At 40.6% G+C, this 15,365-nt stretch overlaps 2 protein-coding genes across 3 annotated transcripts in view; one reads left to right on the top strand and one right to left on the bottom strand.

Moving 5' to 3' along the window:
* Positions 1-4,954, bottom strand: part of yes1 (YES proto-oncogene 1, Src family tyrosine kinase) — a 30,371-nt gene extending 25,417 nt beyond the window's left edge. The window contains exon 1 of the mRNA XM_069157747.1: positions 4,515-4,954. The gene's annotated coding sequence lies outside the window, so the exon portion shown is untranslated. The remainder of the gene's footprint in view (positions 1-4,514) is intronic.
* A 4,416-nt stretch (positions 4,955-9,370) lies between these two features.
* Positions 9,371-13,007, top strand: adcyap1b (adenylate cyclase activating polypeptide 1b). Of its 2 annotated transcripts, XM_069157744.1 has the most exons (5): positions 9,371-9,666; positions 10,116-10,220; positions 11,201-11,335; positions 11,748-11,852; positions 12,540-13,007. In XM_069157744.1, exons 2-5 carry the CDS (start codon positions 10,117-10,119, stop codon positions 12,721-12,723), a joined length of 528 nt encoding a protein of 175 aa, XP_069013845.1. In that variant the 5' UTR covers positions 9,371-9,666; position 10,116; the 3' UTR covers positions 12,724-13,007. The 2 variants fall into 2 exon arrangements, with proteins under 2 accessions (XP_069013845.1, XP_069013846.1); XM_069157745.1 differs by lacking the exon at positions 11,748-11,852.
* The last annotated feature ends 2,358 nt before the right edge of the window (positions 13,008-15,365 follow it).

Raw genomic sequence — 15,365 nt, 5'->3', positions numbered from 1 at the left:
TCTGCAGCCGGCACGCAGCAACATTCAGGCGAAAATAAATTCCACCTCTGCATGTTATCATTCCTAACCGTTTGCCTCGCACACTTTTTTGTTGTTGTTTGTTTTTACACCGAGCCGAGCCTACAGGCTTCCTCACAAGACTCCGGTCTGTTTGTGTGACCCAGTTACGCAGTCACTAGAAAGATCTCGGGGCTTTACAGCGGTGATACCGACAGCGCTGTCATCTCAGAAGAAAACCGGTGCAATCGGGGAATTTCAAGAGGGAAAAGTGGAAGCAAGACAGAAACACGAGGTAATCGGAGAAAGGTTTAGAGCAATTTAGCCGGTGTGAGGTCGGAGTCAGTGGAGCAGAATGACAAATGTGTAAATGAAAAGAAAACCCAATCCAATCCTCATGTACTTCGTTATATTTAGTTTTAATGTCAGCCAAGTTGTGTGTTATTATTTGATCGCACAGATTTCAGAGTGTCTGCTCTTAAAAGATGGCGGTGTGTAGCGCTGACAGCAAAGACACGGTATACATGTGGTGTTATTGAAAACGTAAGGAATCCGGATGGGGATTTGACCTCCATGATGTTTTAGTACTAACCCAAAAGTGCCAGTTGAACAGATTGATAAAAATGTTTTCGTACTCAAAGCTATCGAGGTGTCAGTTATTGTTTTTGACAACTCTATTCAGGTATTTGTAGTTTACATGATTGTGAACATTTGTGATATTTGTCTTTTTCTGTTTTTGTTTCAGATTAACTTCACAATAGATTTTGGAAGGAGGACGAACATAGTTGAATTGGATTCTTTGGATTTAAAAGGTTCAAGGCCGTGTTCAGACAGAAAATAATCCTGCGTAAAAACAAAAAAAATACAGCTCCTTCCCGCCAATACAAATAAATAAATAACTACTACAAATCCTACCATAAATCCTACTACATCTGGTCGTATTTTTGCATTATGCAGGCCAGCATGCTGCTCGAGCTGTTCTGACCCACAATCCTTTGCGCAGCGGAAGATACGTCACATCGACTGACAGTTGGTGGCACTGATGCTCCGCCCGCTAAACGGATCGGACTAATGTGACAAAGTGGGTCAAAGTCACATTTTTATGATGAAGTAGTATGTCCCAATTGTACACATACTGCATGCAACAGTATGTACTTTTTCAGGGTAGCGGCAGTACGTACTAAAAAGTAAAAAGAAGTAGCGTGCGATCCAGGGAACGCAGGGAATGTTTCAAATATGGATGTTGCTGCAACAAAACTACAAATTCTAAAACACAGATGCTTCACGGACATTTTTCAACCCAACGGCACAGAAGATCTATAAAATAACCACAGTTTTCATTTGGACACCCTCGATTAGTGTCATCCAATACAACATCAGACCAAATGTGAAATATAGTCAAAATCTCACCTTCTGTTCTTAAGTTTTGGTGTTGAAAAAAATGGCCAGAAGAGAGTTTGCACAACATTACGTCGCAGTGAAGTCGACCTTTTGGATCTGAAATGTCAACACTTCAGCATCTTTTCCTGTTAGACATATGCGGATTTTGTGAGTTCGCAGTGACCTTTCAACTGGCATGTGAGCCTCGAGTCCAAATGAATGTTTCTGCCAAACTCGAACCAATTCCCTTTAAAACAGACGAATGGACTACTCGCAAAAATAATGTCTCCAGCTGCGGCTCTCGACAGCATAAAAAGTGGGATAATCTGATACCTCAAATTTAGCTAAAAAAAACCAAAACACATTGTGACTTTCACCAAGATGCTAGGCCAATCAAACACGTGCAAGTAGAAATTCCCGGTCAATTACGACCAATTCTACCGTTTACCTCGTGATCTTTGCGATGAAAGACAAAATAACTGACACAGTGATATATTGATATCTAAAAAGGGCCTCATTTTACAAACCACTGTGTCATTGTTTCATCATAACAATCAGTTACTCTAACCGGGCTGTTTTTAGTCAAAACACCCACAATGGTTTGTATGATGTCGAATCTCAAAAGTGTTTACGGTTGTTTCAAATGGCTGCACACCGAGGCGGAGTGAAACGTCGGCGAGGAGACATGCTGTCGTTTAAAAACGGTGAACTGGGCGCAGACTTTTAGACAGTAACTCCAGAAAGACACTCTACAGTGTCGCATGAAAATTGTTGCAAATGGAACTAATGCCAAAGAGCCGAAGATACAGAAAGATTCGGACTCCAGCGGTTCTGATGAAGCACACTGGCTCCTAAAGTCTCTTGGACCTCCGACCACATTCAGTTTTCACAGCTGGGTGGGGTCAGGTGGGGTCGGGTGTGGTCGGGTGTGGTCAGGTGGGGTCAGGTGGGGTCAGGTGGCGTCAGGTGGTGTCAGGTGTACCGTGACCACACCCAGCTGTTTTGTAGATGAGTACAATCATCCCATGATACATCCCTGCTCCAAACAGCAATGAAAGAAACATGTTTCCACAATTAGATGGAAGGCAGGACCAGATTATTGGAGCGTAGTATTAGCTGTATTTATATATAAAAGCATGTTATTTGGTGATGAAAATAGGACTCAATCTGTATTATAACTCGAGTATTGAACCAGCGCTTTTGGAAATACTTCAAAGAACAACCCAAAATGGTTTTGTTTTTTTTGTTTTTTTTTCTTCTTCTTTGGAAAACAACAACAAATTCTAATGTTTTCAAAATTTAAGTTAAGCTTAAAAATACCTTTAAAGGTTCAAATCGATCATTACAGTGTTGCTGATTTTATTTCCCACAGATCTTTTCCAGCACTGCAGGAAATGTCGCCAAGGTGCTACCAAGCACCCGCAATAACTCAGTGCATCGAGAGTTTAATGACATGGCTCGAGCAAACAGCAGCACATTAAGTCCACAACCAAACTGCTCATACTATTAAAAGATAAATCCAGGGCATAAGCCTGAAAGCTAGGTTCACCGACTCGCCAAGTAACACCGGCCGCAATCATAGAAAGATGAGAAGGTACCACGGGCTGCAAACCACTACTGGAGCATAACACGGCAATCGTCCGGGCACACTCACTTGAGGCACAGCTCGGTCTTATCTTCAGGGCAGCCTGCCATCTCTGCCAATCACATTGAGTGGAAGAGACTGGCGGGAGCGGGGGGGGGGGGGGGGGGGGGGGGGGAGAGAGGGTGGAGGGAGAGACTTCCTTCCGAATCCATTCATGGCATTGAGGCCACCTGCTGTGCCTGTCAAAGGCAAGAGTGAGGCTGGGAAAGAGAAAGAGCCATCTTCAAGCTATATAAAAAAAAAAAAGAAGAAGAAGAAAATAAAAAAGAGCCCTTCTTGTTCTCTGTTGCCCACATCGCCGAGTGGGGATCTCGGAAATCTCAGAATACTCTTTTTGTCAACAACAACAACAACAAAAAAATCCAAACATCTGTTGAGCTTGCCAACATGGGAGCGAGTGGCGTTGTGACTTTGGGCTTCCCACTTGTGGCACAACAGATTGGAGGCTTTTAATCAGCAAACTGTAATGATGATGTAGAGCTTGGTTCGTGCCACGAGGACACTCGAGGAGTATGCGAGGATCCTTCGTGCCACCAGTTAAATTCAAGCCCCTGAAACCCGGCCAACACCACCTGTTAGCGCTCCTCACCCCTCTCCCACCATTCCAGCTGTGTGCGTGTGTGTGCGTGCGTGTGTGCGTGTGTGTGTGTATTAAGGAGACACAACTGTCCAGCCAACTGCGGCTGTACTAACAGAAGGATTACCGTGGAGGAGGATTACTGTGGCACCGGAGTATATAAACACACCAACACACACATGCACCGACTATGTGGACACATACACACTCCACCACACAACACCATGCCTGCTTTTTACGCCTTCATACAGACAAATCACGAAACTGTGTAAATCTGGGAAGTAGATTTGCACCTTCACAATAAAAGCGTGCGTTGATGAAGTTGAAACCTACTGCAAAAAAGATTAAATTAGAAGTTGTCATTTTGAAAACTGTGTTGAGTGTTAAAGGCCTTTTACAGCTGAGGCCTAAAGCAGCTGATTTTTTGTGTGTGTGCGTGTGTGTGTGTGTGAGAGAGAGAGAGAGAGAGAGAGAGAGAGGGGAGATAGAGCCTGGGTGAGGCAGAGAGAAAGGGGGGAGCTGGGCAAACTTTTATCATGTGAAGGGAACTCCCAACACAAAATAGAAAATGACCTTTACAAGCAACAAAAAAAAAAGGTGTTTGTTATATGTGTCATTTTGCTCATTTTATCGCTAAAACCTCAAATGCAGCCTTGTTCCAGGACGGTTTGGGATCCTTTTTTTTTTTTTTCTTCATTTCGGCTTGTTCCACCAAATCAGAAAATAAAGCAGCTCAAAGCTCGAGTCCGGGGTCAGGATCGACAATGAAACGGACTTTTATTACGACTTAACGCAACGAGGAAACTCACCAGGTCGTATCCCAACTTTCCTGAAGTGTCACAACACTACCAGGCCCTCGTCACTCCACTTCCAAGACAAAATGAGACTTTTATTTCTCCGGATAGCATTTCTTACCTTGAAAAGCGACCTCAGCAGTGTTGGACTTCGGCTACATGCGTCCTGCGGTCTTTCTCTCTCTCCCCCCCCCCCCCCCACCCTCCACGTTTTTATTTCACGTCGACAATCCAGAATAAGTGGAAACAGCCGACACGAGCAGTCTCTCTAACGTGGAATCTCAGTCTTCCGTCTGTCCCATACCGATCAACTACTTCACCAGCCCAAAGTCCTCCGCTGGGATCCTTTTTTTTTTTTTTTTTTTTGTTCCTCCACAGCGAGGACGCGCCGCCGGCTGACAAAGACCGCTTAATATGGCGCTGTAACCGCGCAGAGAAACGGCGAAAATATCAGAAATCACCGCCTGCTGATAGGTCAGGGTTGCCCCGAAAGACACACAACAATAGCCGGACTAGTACCGAGGAGCCGATGAGGCCAAAGAAGGAATCATGCTGCGTTCAGTACTCAGATTAAGCTCGGAAATTCGGCTTTTCACTATTAAAACCAACGCGTACCAGGAAGAGGAGGGCAGTGACTAAGTAGGCTACGTTTATTTAAGTACTGTATTTGAGTACAATTTTGAGGTACTTTACTTGAGTATGCTACTTTATACTTCCGCTCCACTACATCTCAGAGGGAAATATTGTAGGCTACTTTCTCCCCCACTACGTTGATCTGTAGCTTTAGTTAGGCTACATTTAAGATGAAGATTTACCACAATGGGTAATATAAAAAAAGAGTTTAAAATACAACACATTGTTAAAGATTCAACGAGTGGTTTCCAATCTGACGTTTTTACAAAAAAACAGTGTGTAGCTGGGGTCACAATACAGATGATTATGAGTTTTTAACAGCTCCACCAAGTTGTGATTTTCTTCCCCATTAAACTACTCACGTGATATCATTTACAAAAATAATGTAATATCTCACCAAAAATCTAAAATGAGAAAAAAAAAAAAAAAAAAAATCCCAAAACTGAAAACATATTTGTGGATCAAACTTTTTTTTTTTCTTCTTCTTCTTCTTCATATGACGACCCGTCAGAATTATCTGCTGTCCCTGTATAAAAAGTAGATCAAACTTGCTCCACTTGCAGCAGCTACAACAGTAACGTGCTGCTTACACACTGATGCTCCAGTTTTAATAATCTAATAATATCATATAGAATAATATATATAACCAGAACAGTACTTTTACTTCATAACATTAAACTACATTTAGCTGCTAACACTTATGTACTTCTACTTACATTGGGGATCTAAATATTCTTCCAACACTAATTGTATATTTGTGATGCATTCAGCCAAAGACTGCTTTACTCCCAGTTTTGGTTCAAATAAATTAGAAAGTCCTATAAATATCTTGAGATTCACAAGCAAAGATTGCAACAAAGTCTGTAAAAACAAACAACTGTATAGAAGAGATGTTCAATTTACAACTATTTACAGTGTACACAGTGATTGTATACATTGTACACAGAGAGCAGCAAATAGTCACATTGGAGACAATAGAAGTACTTCATGTCTTGTCAATTGTCAAAGTACTCAAGCAATGAATCTTTACTTCATTAATAGTTTTTGCAATGGTATGAATTATTTTACTTGCATGCCTTGCACCTTTTAATTAAAGCTTTTATTTTTTTTTTTTTAATATATATATATTCGCCCAAAAATATTCCAGCAGCAATTCTCAAATCACATCTCGAGTAGTTGAGTGAGAGAATTTAGACACATTTTTCCTTTTCTTTTTTCTTTGTCACTTTCCTCTAGGTTCATGCTAGTGTGTTCTATGATTTCCGACAGCACATGAATGTCACATTGTGTCCTATTGAATGGTTTTCCCGTGTGCCCAATATGGCCGACATCCCTGCCTCAAATTGAGGAGAATATCCACCATCTGGCTCCGGACCCAACAGATAGAGCGGTTCACATATTCCTCACTCAAACAAATCAAGTACAGGTATTTCTAAGATGTAGAATTAAGACGTAAAATGTAACATAAACGTTTTGTCGTGCCGTTTAACCTTTGAACCTCATTCACAATACGCAGGCGTATGGCGCCCTCTAGGTGTTATAAAAGGTAAAAATGGGTCCATGATACCTCTGGCACAGTAAGAATGGGCCTGTGTGGATTTCAGTTCAGGCTTTGTGGAGCACAGACTGTAAACTCATGGTGTGTAATCCTTTTTAAACTGGTATTTGTACTATAACACTTCCAGAGTTGCGATACAGGCTCTGGGCTTTAATTTCTTTTGGGAACATGATACAAGTCTGGGAGTCTGAGTCTGAGAGGGGGAGATGCATCTTGAACACCAAGTAGAAATATGACTACAGGTATAAATAACACTGCAGGTTCAATATGTATGTGATTTATATACTGAGAGTTTTTTGAAGTGATTTGCTGACCCCTGCTGACTCTGAACTGCTCTGTGCGCAGGCGACACCGCAAGACAGCTCTTAAAAAGAGGACCCTGTGTACCAAACACAACTACACACACACACACACACACACACACACACACAAGCAAAACCTGTCCGTGTCAATATAATTGTTAGCATTTGTATCATTGCATATTTTCCATTGTTTTAATTGAACTAATTCTATTTTTCATCCACACATCACCTAAAACATCAGCCTGCATATTTGTGCGCTACATCTTTCAATGCAGTTTATATATATATAAATATATATTAAAAAATATATATATATAAAAATATATAAATATATATATAAATAAATATACATAAATATATATAAAAAATTTATATAAATATATATATATAAAAATATATATATAAATATATATAGATATGACATAAATATATATATAACAAATTTATATAAATATATTTATATATATATACTATTAAAAAAAGATATATAAATATTATATTTATTAAAAAAAATAATATTATATATAATTATTTATAAATTATTTTTCTCATTTCTCTCATCTTTTTTTTGTTCCTTGTTAACTATATTGATCATTTTGCATCTTCAGGTCTCTCGTGAACTGATCTGAGATGTTTAGCAGCTGCTGTTTAGACATGAAGGGTGGCAGAAAAGAGCCATTTAAGACATATAAACAGTGCAATGAAATATCATGTAGCCTTCCCAGTGAAGCTCAATAGTTTTTACATAATTTTTTTTACCAGAAGTAGTACGGTTTTTAAATGTATTTGTTAGTATTTTACAAACACAATTGCCATCAGAATTATTTTAAACCACAATCATATCAACTTCAAGTTAAGTTGTTCTGCTGATAAAATAAAGCACACATTTGTTCTGCTGCAAGCGCCACTGTTTTTGGTCATGCTTTGCCTCAGTGACGATGACTCAACCTCAGCATGTTCGTCTTCTCTCCTCATGATGGCGCCGTTTGCTCAGGCTACTGTGCTGCGTCTGTACCTGCTGTACCGGGCCTAAATTTAGCAATCTGCTCCGTTTTAATCATATAGGGTTTAAGTTGTGCTCTTCATAGGGAATCACGCCCCGTGGAAAAAAAAAAGTTGTGGATAGGCCCCTCTGGCAGACTGGCAGTGTTCGTCATAGTGCGTCAGCGTAACAAAACGCTGACGTGAATCTCTCTGTTCTTTGGCAAACTCGTCAATTGGTTGGTGAGCTATAGGTCTGATTCAGTGTTGTACGGTGGTAAATCAAAAAGTGCGCTGACCTCCAGTTGGTGATACAACGGGGCCCCCGACAGGCCAATAAAACTAATTCGATTTTTAGACGCGTCCACCCTCCAAATTAAAAGTCTCATATAACTTGCATCTGACCGACTCTCCTATAAGCTATTAATTGTAGCCTGTGTGATGAATAGTAATGCCGAGATTTACTCCACTGCAGATTTATTTGACTACAGTATCAGCAAAGAATTAGTCGCATATTACTGAGAAGCTGCAAGTACAAAGAGGTTGGACCTGTTCCCCCCCCCCCCCCCCCCAAAAAAAAAAACCCACAAATTTGGCTTCGTGACTCTCAGAGAATTAGGCCCAAGAGCTTCTTGGTTAACTGATGCAATACATTACAGTAAAGCTACAAATCTTCTCTCATTTTATTTTTCGTTTTAACACGTAAATCAGCACATAATGACACAAGTAATATCAGAACAATGTTGGTGAAATGGGCGACTCGTTTATAGAGCCACGTAACTGTTGGAACAGGCATCCTGCGTCACCAGCCCGTGTTCAAATCAGATTATGTGCCTCGTTTATTTCGACAATCTAACGTGTAGGTCGGGACCTTAGTCCTGTCATTGCACGGCCATTAAATCCACCCCCACGATATCCAACGAGCAATTATTGGAAATGATAAGAAAAAGTCTGAAAGCCGCAATTTGAGAGGATTAATTTCAGCACTGGACAGCTCCGGACTCCCCGGAGGCCTTGAACTTGGCCAGCGGAAGCCTGATTCCCCCCCCCCCCCCTCTCCCCCCTCCATCAGAACACTCCAGTCATATGAAACCACCAGCAGCAGAAAAAGATGATCATTTCCCAGCTAAGTCATAATCATCAAAGCATAATTAGACCAATTGGTGACGTGACAAAAAAAGTAAGTGGCTCTTGCGGTGTGGACAAATTGATTTATATTGGCCGTCGCATCACAAGTTCATGTATGCATTCACAACCGTTTCTGGGTTTTTTTTTTTTCTTTAAAAAAAGAAGAAAGTTTGGAAGTAAACTTCCATCTTAGGAGGGAGGTGGGGGTGAGTCTGACGGATGCATCGATGAGGAAGGAACTGTACTATTATATTCCGGGAGGAAGACTTGATGACGTCTATAGCATCCTTATGTGACTTATTGGAGGGAGGAGGAGGAGGAGGAGGAGGAAGGGGGGGGGGGGGCAAGGCTTACGAATACATAGATAAAAATCCGAGGCAATCACAGCACAGGACAAAAGTTTGGAGCAACGATATGTAGACGAACATACGGTGCACTTTCCCACCCGAGTTTATGTTTCGCCTCCGCGACTGGTTGAGTCCTATTAATTGTGTATAAAAGTGAGGTAGGCTGTACTGAGGGGAACATAAGGAGACGACGGAGGCGCTTCAACCAGCAAAGAAGTGCCGTGAGAAAGATACCGTTTCTCTCACACACCACCACCACCACCACCGCAGCCGCGCCCGGATCACAGCCTCCAGCACAGCGCTCTCCCTGCTTTCCTGCTATAGGTATGTGCTTTATCTACGGATTGTCTTAAGACTCGGACAAATCCAACGCTGGAAAGCGAGATAAAGTAAAGGAAATTCTTCTTCTTTTTTTTTTCTGAACTGCTTGGAGATCCGCAATTTTTTTTTAAATTACTTTGGCGAGCATGCAGAGGATCCGGTGTCTACACCGCAGTTTAACTTTTTAAGGAAATGGGATGGGAAAAAAAGAAAAAAAAGAAAGCAGAAATAAATCTTTTTAGCTGGGGGGGGGGGGATTTAAGTCAACGGTAAGATATGTTATCCTGTTAATCTAAAGCAATGTATGTTCGAGCCAGCTTTTTTTGTTTGTTTGTTTGTTTGTTTGTAGTAGTAAAGAAGAAGCAGCAGTCTGTGAATTTGATAAAAAAAAAAAAAAAAAGAGCAATTTTGTTGTTTTGAGTGACTAACCTGTGTTTTTCATTCCCGAACAGCATGGCCAGTTCGAGTAAAGCGACTTTAATCTTGCTCATCTACGGAATCTTAATGCACTACAGCGTCTTCTGCACACCTATCGGACTAAGTTACCCTAAGATTAGGTAGGTTTGCGCTTTATGGACCTTTATCGTGGTAGTTTTTGTTATTTGTCCATTGTTTATGTTGATCAAGACCGATTTGTTCATTGCTGGAATTTCATTGTGATTTACCATAAAGAAATTTCGATTTGGACACTTTGTTTGGAATAAGTGCACGCAATTACGCACAAACTATACGCGCGCAAATTTACATCACAGAATTTAGAAGAGCAACAAGGAAATACAGTGATTTTAACTGACAGAAAATCTAGTCTTGTGTGGAAAATGGCTGTGGAAATTGTACAGAGATATCCGTCCGGTGGGACTGTTCACAGAACTCCCCTTATTAAAAAATGAGAGTGCAGTCAATGCAATGGATAGCCCTTTGGGATGACGGTGGACTGGCGTCACCAAGGAGAGGCGAGGCAAAACGAATAGGAGAGCTCTATCCATTTAAGATTTATTCTTTTTTTTTTCTCTTTTTTTTCTGCGAAAAGCATATCCATAATTTGGGCGTGGTTCTATTGATTTTAATTTTCACTGCTATTTGCAGCATTCTTTGAAACACATTTTTTTTTTGTGTACACGCTTTTACTAAATATGAACATTTTCACACCCATTGTTTCGATTTTTAAATAATTAATGAGGCTGTAGCCTGTGTTAAGAGCAACAAATTGGAATCAAAATCCAATTTTCCAGAATTAAAAAAAAAATGTATTCAAAGAAAGAAAAAAAAATAAACCTTTGCACATTTAATACATTTTAAGGCTTTTTTGGGTCAAATATCTATAATTCGTTTTCTGGTTTTATTAAAAAAAAAAAAAAAAAAAAACACCCTCTGCATCCCCCCCCCCTCCACCCCCGTTTTCTTTCTTTGTCTCTGCTGCATTTAACCTCCCACTGATTTTAAAAAGCAGATGCAGACATTTGGCATTCTTTCACTGCTGCGTCCCACTTGTGCCTCGATCTAAATTTGTGATGAATCTTCTTCCTATTTTTTGCAGACTTGAAAACGACGCCTTCGATGAGGATGGGAATTCATTATCCGACATGGGTTTTGATAGCGATCAGATTGCTATACGAAGCCCACCATCCTTAAACGACGACGCCTACACTCTATACTACCCACCAGAGAAGAGGTACATGTGCTTTCCTATCACGAGAAAAAAAAAAAAAGAAGAAGAAAAAAAAAAAAAAAAAAAAGAAAGCCTTGAGCTGGATTCCGTTTTAATGACTTCTTTGCGATAATGTTTGCTTGCTTTGTTTTCCCCAGAGTTTCTCATGTTATTTGTTCTGTGTTATTTTCATACCGAGTAGCCTAAAATGTTGATTCCAAGCTGTTGATAATGAAGATCGGCAGATACGGAAGGATAGCCTGTGTTGCACAAAGGCTGCGAAGGTTCCCGATTTAATTGCACCTGCTTGTGATATTGGACCTGCGGGTGGGTGGGGGGCATTTTAGGCTACTTTGGATCATTTGTCTGCGCTTTTTTTTTTTTTTTTTCTTTAGTCACTGATGATCTATGTGTTTTTGGCGTTTTATCATCTCAGACCAGAAAGGCATGCTGAGGAAGAATTAGATAGAGCCTTGAGGGAGCTCCTGGGTCAGTTAACAGCGAGACATTATCTGCATTCTCTGGTGACAATTCGTTCAGGGTAAGGGCATTTCTTATAAGCGTTCACCTGCAGTCATCATTTTTTTTTTGTTTAATGTTTCTGCGCTGCACAAGTTCAGGCTCCCACATCACTGTCTGTCATTTTATGTGCGTGGTTTATTTTTTTTGGTATTTGATTGTTTCTTACTCCTCTATAAAAAAAAAAAACAACAACAACAACAACCGTGTAGACATTTCCATCACACTTTTTTTTTTTTAATTTGGTTGTATTTTTGTTGTGGCGTGGCACTGCGTTCATGTCCTGTAAGAGCGAGGGTCAGTTTTGTGAGACTTTAAAATACACTGCAATTGATGTGATTAATCCATACATTGATTTTATTTGACCGAGCTCTAATGAAAATCCATGCGTCAGAATATACAATGGGCTGTAAATTAATAATTGATAACTTTTCAAAAACGCTCAAATAACTGTTTCTTATCTGCTGTCTTGCTTTGGCTTTTTTTTTTTTTTCTTTTTTTTTTTCAACGAGAAAAAAAAAAAAAAAAAAAAAAAGGATAAAAGGCCCGTAAATGCATTTTTCATTATTATTGGCAACTTTGCCTCATGGGAAGATGAAGAGACTGTCAAAGCTAAGATGTCAAAAAGAGTAGAAATCTGTCAAGAGGTTGCACCTTTAACAAATGTTATTATTATCTCTTCCCCCCCCCCCTCCCCCCCACCCTCCAGTGAAGACAACAGCATGGAGGAAGAGTCAGAGCCCTTATCCAAAAGACATTCAGACGGGATCTTCACTGACAGCTACAGCCGCTATAGAAAGCAGATGGCCGTGCAGAAATACCTGGCAGCGGTTCTGGGTAGAAGGTACAGACAGAGAGTTAGGAACAAAGGACGCCGACTTGCCTATTTGTAGCGTTGTTAAAGCGCCCAAACTGCCCTCCTGTGTATATACATCCAGTCGTTAAATCAAAGTCATTCAGATATATCTGACCAACCAGTGGATTGCTCCTGTGTTCTTTCAACATGTATTTATGTATGAAGTAAAGCCATTAAAATGAATATTTTAATAATAATATCGTTTTTTTTTTTTCTTTTTGTACAAAAGCACTTGATACCGCACAGTTATACTTTGTGGACCATATTGGATATTTTATTTTCATGTTAAGATGTTGAAAATAAAACACCCCCCCCCCCCCCACCGAAAACAAAGAAAAAAAAAAAGAACGAAAGAAGAAATCAGTAAAAAAGATAATTGTGCACCTTCAACGTTATGCGCTTGAAATCTTTAAAGGTCATCTACATATGCAGAAAATAAATAGATTTTAAAAAGACAATCAAAGTATTGAATGTTATACTTATTTTTGTAACCAACGTTCTATTTTTTTAGTGTTGTTTGTTTTCCAAACAGGCCCAAAGAAGCAGTGAGCATGCTATGTGAGGCATATCCGGCTTATTCTAAATGATAGATGTTGCCCTTGTCCACCCGTCTCCACGCTCCCTTAATGGGAGCTCTGTGGGTTTGTATAGCTCGCTACCCCTCCAGGGGGAATTCAGATGGCTTCTGTTGTACAGCCTCTCATTTGATGGATAACTGGCTGACTTACTCATGTAACTAGTGGTAAAATTCAACCTTCTCTTCAACAGAAATCTCATTGCTGTCTTTCGGAAAGGCGTTAATGCCTTTGCTAAAGATAAAGGAAGTCCTAAAGTTGCTCTTGGCAGAATGCGGAAAACACTGCTTGCTCACTTGCCTCAAATTCATTTCGCAGTAGGAGATAACTCGTGCTCAGTAGGACTGTGAAAGGAATGTTCCACATGTGTGTATTATGTACAGTATTACACAGTGCACATATTCATTTCCATGTTGTCTGTGTTCAGTCAACAGAGTTATTTTTGGAAGAATGTGCTTCAACTGTTGATTGTAGTTGGGCAGCACTGCAGATAGACAGAAAGGAGCCAGTACAAGTAGGAAGCAGGAAGTGAAGCATCTGTTTTAGCTGGAGAGGAGAGGTTGAGCACCTGAGTGACCGTTAGGAATATTTAACTCTTATTTCTAATTTATTGGCGCATGTGAGAACTGACATCTTGCTTATTTTTTTTGCTTACAAACTGCATGCCATTGTGATTTTTTTTTTTTTTTTTTTTAATCTGGGAGGTGGGCTGTGCCTATTTCAGCCTCACTCCCCCCTCAGATGTTTCGTGATGGTAATGTGAACAAGGAGGGCTAGAGGTGGCCGAAACTGGTACTGCACTGACTTGTTGAATCTTTTACCTCCCCTGCTGCTGTCATTGTGGATATCATAGGACAAGACACTCACTGGACCCCCCCCCCCCCCCCCACTCCCACCCCTCTCCTCTCCCCACACCTTACCCTCCTTCACCCCCCTTTTTGCTGATTGCCTTTTGTCCTGGTTGCAGTTCCTTGGGATTGTTTTTGCTTCTAGATTGCCATGCTAAACTGTTGATTTGATAGTGCTGTGGTTTGATGAGACAAAGCTGAGCTGCATTATGGGTTATGTGCAGTGAAGTTGTGAGAAAGAGGATGAGGAAAGTGTTAGGTGAGGTGTGCATGGACAGTAAAGAAAGAGCAGGGAAAAAAAGAAGAGAAACGATGTGTATGTGTGTGTGTGTGAGAGAGAGAGAGAGAGAAAAGGAAAGCAAAGTCGGCTGTTACATAAGCGACAGGTTACAGCACCCACGGGCCAGAGAGGGGTTGTCGTACGTCGATATAGAAAACAAAGCAGAGGTGATAGCGCCGCCGCCGCCGCCGTGCTTCACCTGCCTCAGTGAGATCAGGGTCAATGAGTCTGATAAGGAAGATATCAGATGTTGAATTCCCTTCACTTTGGTTTCAGCAGAAAGATTAAGCTGGACGAGGCCATTCGGAGTTTCCCCTCTTACACTAGAACAGAGGTGAATGAAATTCAGCCTTCCAGCAGAGGGATTCTCCCTCTGACTTTTATTAGACATATCTTGTGTATTTATTCCATATTATGCAAATGCAGCTTTATGCACCCCTTGCAATCGAATCAGTGGCCTGTGTTCCCCCAATAGAAACTATCAATACACTTTCTTCAATTTGGCTTTTTCCTACAGGCTTTGTGTGAATGTGTGCGCGTGTGTGTGCGTGTGTGTGTGTGTGTGTGCGTGCGTGTGTGTATGTAGTTGTAGATGTTTGCATATTGCGCTCATGTGTGAGTGTGTATGTGTGTTAATGTTTGTTTGGATGAGTGACTGAACTTGCATGTGGAGGTAGAAACAGCTTTTGGCTTAGGTGCCTTGCTTTGACGTGAGAAAAAAAAAAAAAAGAAAAAAAAAAAAAAAAAAAAAAAGAAGAAGAAAATTCGCCACAAGTGACAGATGGCAATTTAAGTGGCCCTACAATGCTGCAGTCCATTAGCTTACATTGAAACTTCCTTTTACTCTGTTTAATCGCTCGGCTTAGTCTGCCCCAAGAGTAGTAGAATTAGGCTTTCTTTTGAAGCATGGCCAATGATTTATTGAGGGAAAAAAAAAAAGAAAAAGAATAGAATGTATATTTTGATGGAGCAGGCA

This window comes from Embiotoca jacksoni, unplaced genomic scaffold (assembly GCF_022577435.1).
Source record: "Embiotoca jacksoni isolate LCO1_2020_lvr unplaced genomic scaffold, fEmbJac1.0.p SCAF_22, whole genome shotgun sequence".
Taxonomy (NCBI): domain Eukaryota; kingdom Metazoa; phylum Chordata; class Actinopteri; family Embiotocidae; genus Embiotoca; species Embiotoca jacksoni.
The sequence above is the reverse complement of the archived record's forward strand: the minus strand, read 5'-3'. Positions and strand labels throughout refer to the sequence as shown.

Coding starts and splice junctions, on each gene's coding strand:
- adcyap1b (XM_069157744.1), top strand. CDS start 10,117: ATGGCCAGTTCGAGTAAAGCGACTTTAATCTTGCTCATCTACGGAATC. Junction 11,336..11,747: donor TACTACCCACCAGAGAAGAG/GTACATGTGCTT, acceptor TTATCATCTCAG/ACCAGAAAGGCATGCTGAGG. Junction 11,853..12,539: donor CTGGTGACAATTCGTTCAGG/GTAAGGGCATTT, acceptor CCCACCCTCCAG/TGAAGACAACAGCATGGAGG.